Source organism: Sinocyclocheilus grahami, unplaced genomic scaffold (genome assembly GCF_001515645.1).
Source record: "Sinocyclocheilus grahami isolate Dianchi unplaced genomic scaffold, SAMN03320097.WGS_v1.1 scaffold2775.1, whole genome shotgun sequence".
NCBI lineage: Eukaryota > Metazoa > Chordata > Actinopteri > Cypriniformes > Cyprinidae > Sinocyclocheilus > Sinocyclocheilus grahami.
The window spans coordinates 88,574-92,338 of NW_015507952.1; the positions used below are offsets into that span (position 1 = coordinate 88,574).

The 3,765-nt window shown below is 35.1% G+C and overlaps 1 protein-coding gene across 3 annotated transcripts; it reads left to right on the forward strand.

Annotated features, from left to right (window-relative positions):
• Positions 1 to 473: 473 nt before the first annotated feature.
• Positions 474 to 2,277, forward strand: LOC107575638 (cerebellin-2-like). Of its 3 annotated transcripts, none has more exons than XM_016262001.1 (4): positions 474 to 655; positions 863 to 946; positions 1,728 to 1,865; positions 1,956 to 2,277. In XM_016262001.1, the coding sequence occupies exons 1-4, from the start codon at positions 487 to 489 to the stop codon at positions 2,240 to 2,242; spliced, it is 678 nt and encodes a 225-aa protein (XP_016117487.1). In that variant the 5' UTR covers positions 474 to 486; the 3' UTR covers positions 2,243 to 2,277. The 3 variants fall into 3 exon arrangements, with proteins under 3 accessions (XP_016117487.1, XP_016117485.1, XP_016117488.1); XM_016261999.1 differs by lacking the exon at positions 863 to 946 and adding an exon at positions 1,180 to 1,263; XM_016262002.1 differs by lacking the exon at positions 863 to 946.
• Positions 2,278 to 3,765: the final 1,488 nt, after the last annotated feature.

The following is a 3,765-nucleotide window of genomic DNA, read 5'->3' on the forward strand; positions in this document are numbered from 1 at the left end:
GAAAGAGAAGGGAGAGAACTGGGCAGCGGGAACTGAGAGAGAGAGAGGAAAGGAGAGAGAGGGAGACAAAGGAAAGGGATGAAAGATTCCTTTCCCTCCTTGAAATTCTGGCAAAAAAATAAATAAGATAAAAGCATCTTCTGATCATTTGCACATTTGGGTTTGTGTAATAAGAAACATTTTCAAATAGAATTAAATTGAATATATATATATATGCGGACAGTACTGTGCAAAAATCATAAGGCACAACCAGCTTTGTTGTTTTAGCAATGCTTTAATGACCATCCATATTTTGCTCTCTTTATTAAGATAAAAACAGAAAATCAAGTAAATATGAACACAAATTAAAAAAAAACAAATCTGTACAAAATGGCTTCTTTAGGCAAACATCAGTAAGAAAGTGTCAAACAAGAAACTCTGTGAGGCTTATCACATTACTTCTAATCAGAAGTTTACTTGGGCTTCCAGTCCTTTTCCATTTGAGTAATGTTGATTCTTATAACACTTGTAATGCTCAACGTTTGGGTTATACCAGCAGATGAAGTACTTTCACCAAACATAAATCTCCTTGAAGAACTAGAGAAATTAACAACTATGGAAAAAAGGATGGAATCTATGGAGAATGAAATGGAACGACTAAAAATCGAGAACAAAGGTAACGTGACGGGATACTATACATGACCGTGCCAGTTTAAAATGAACCGCAATTTGTATATGTCTAAATGTTTATAACACCATATTGTTCTACTGAAAGATTATAAAATAGTTAAATTGCATATCACTACTTGACAAAGGTTAAGTGTTTTTCTTCAGCTTATATTCATTGTCCACATATGCACTAAACATTAATTTATTATTTTAGAACAAGCAGAAGAACTGATGATTTTGAATAAAACAGCTGTTGGCATAAATCTCAAACTGGATGAACTAATGAAGCAGAATCAAGGTAACAAATTACTATTTCTAAAATCACTAAAAAATAAGGCTGTTACAACTTTGTAAAAATTTGAATAAGTTAAATGAGTCGGGATTCATTTATTAATGATGAATTTAGCTTTTTTTTTTATTATTATTTTTTTTATATTTTTCTAAAATGTGTAGCTCCACAGTACTGCAGTTTGTACAGAGCTTAAGTTACACTCTTGGTATAGTAATTTAAACATTAATTTATTATTTTAGAACAAGCAGAAGAACTGATGATTTTGAATAAAACAGCTGTTGGCACAAATATCAAACTGGATGAACTAATGAAGCAGAATCAAGGTAACCAATTACTATTTCTAAAGTCACTTTAAAAATTAAGGCTGTTACAACTTTGTAAAAATTTGTCGTTAAGTGAGTCGGGATTCATTTATGTAGAATTTATTTTTTTTTTTACTTTTTTTTCTAAGATGTGTAGCTCCACAGTACTGCAGTTTGTACAGAGCTTAAGTTACACTCTTGGTATAGTAATTTATTCTTTTTATTCTGCATGAATACATTAAACTTATCAAATGTGACAGTAATGACATATTTCTATTCCATATAAAAAAAATTATAAAGATTTCTTGAGCACTAAATCACGATTAGAATGCATTTCTGCAGAATGAAGACCGGAGTAATGGCAAATAAATTAAATGTATTCTTGTAAACAACTAAATGCAGCCTTAAGAGACAAATCTTACCAACCCAAAACTTTTGAACAATGTAAGCATGAGAGAATTTGTAATCTGATTTGTTTGTTTTAGCTCCTAAAGTGGCTTTCTCAGCCTCTCTGTTGAGCTCTTTCGGACCACAAAGCGTTGGACCCTTTCATAATGGTCTACACACCCTGATTTATGAATATGTCTTCCTTAATATTGGAGACGCCTATGATCCAAACACAGGTGAATCTATTCATAGTCACACTATATCTGTTTTTTTTTTTTAATAATGCTCTCATTTGAATGCATCTAATTAACCACTGTCTGTTACAGGAATCTTTACAGCACCTGTGAGGGGAGCGTATGCTTTCAGGGTCTTCTCCAAGGCCTTTGGTAATCCAAAGAGAGCCGTTACTGCAGGCCTGTTTAAAAATGACCAGCACATCATTTCTACACATGGACACCAAGCAAGCGGTTTTATCAGCTCTTCAAATGGAGTCTCTCTGCTGCTAGAAGAAGGGGATCAAATGAAGGTGAAGCTCTATCCTGGACAATGGATTTTCGACGATGGAGAACATCATCACAGCACATTCAGTGGACATCTGCTTTTCCCCATGTGAGCTTGCAGACCATTTATAAAATAAAAAAAAAAGCATGTCCTTAAACCGCTTAAATCATTGTACTTAATGTAACTGAATGTATAATCAAGTGTCAAATTCATATAATAAAAAATTATTCTTAATATGGCTTTAAGTCAGTGTCATTAGTGCAAAATGTTTCATGTGTGTAAAATTAAAATGTGCAAAATGCAACATTACAACTGATGGAAAATATTACGTATTGGCGTATCAGCACAAACAAATTCATGGGTTCACTTCCAGCAGCTTGACTGGGCCAAAAGCAAGACTAAAAATACCTGTTTCTTAGTGTGTCTGTCCCACAGTTTGACTGTTCTGTCATGAGCTGATGAGGCTCTCGGTAAGCTGCAGTACACTCATTGTCTGTGTGCCTAATACTAGAGGTGGTAAGTAACTAATTACAAATACTTTCGTTACAGTACTTGAGTACCTTATTTTTATTTTTTTTTCTACTTCTAATTAAGTTGTGGTACTTAAGTAGAAAAACTGAAGTATTCAACTTCACTACATTTATTTTTCACCCCAAGTACAAAAATGTACAAAGGCACCGATGGAGAAACCGAGCGAGCCGGCGTTTGATGGGCACTTTTCAAACTCCTGGGGTGGAGCCCTGTGCTTCAGCCAGTAACAGACAGGTCTGACTCGGGTGCAAAACCAATCAGAACTTCCAGTTCAGCTGTGGGGGCGGGCCTTCAAACCGGGCTTGGCTTTGGCTCAATCACCGGCATTGTCGTTTTGAATCCGCATCATTAGTGTTTTAGTGAATGAGGGCTATGCTTTGATTTTAAATCTGAATTTTGTCAGCTCCTGAAATGGGTCATACCGTCGATATTACACGGCAGTATAAGCAAATAGTAACTCAGTTGATAGAAGGATGCAGTTATTGCATGGATGGAGCAAGAACAATGTAAGTGTCTAAAATACATGCGCACAGTTCAGTTGAATGACCTTTTTAACAGTGCAGTTAAACTAAGCTAAAATAACCTCTACATTAACAGCATTGAAAGATGAGTGCATGCATTTTACCTGCATCTGGCTGATAGATTAACCATGATTTATCTGTCAATCAGATGCATTTTAAATCACTTATTCTGTGTGTGCGCTTTGGATGTGTGAGCACATGGGCGTATAAACAAGATAGTCTATGTATGACCAAACGATTTATTAATATCCAAAACGAGCCGATATGGACGACATGCTTGACACTCTCATGCAGTGTATGTTTTATACATATTCACAGCCGGAGGGTGCTCTCGTGCAGAAAGCCCGAAATGGTCCAGTAGAAGTAATAACTTATGACATGCAGGAAATCCCTAATATGGACAAAGGCATCCCGCTACTGCTGTAGCTAAAAAAAAGTTCAGGTCATGTCCTGAAATTTCAGGTTGTTTCGAGGTAATAAATATAGTATATGGATAATCCAGTGCTAATTGACAACATTTATTACAGTATAGAAACTATTGTGTTTGTATAAACCAATTTTAAAATTGTCATTAGGAAATTAC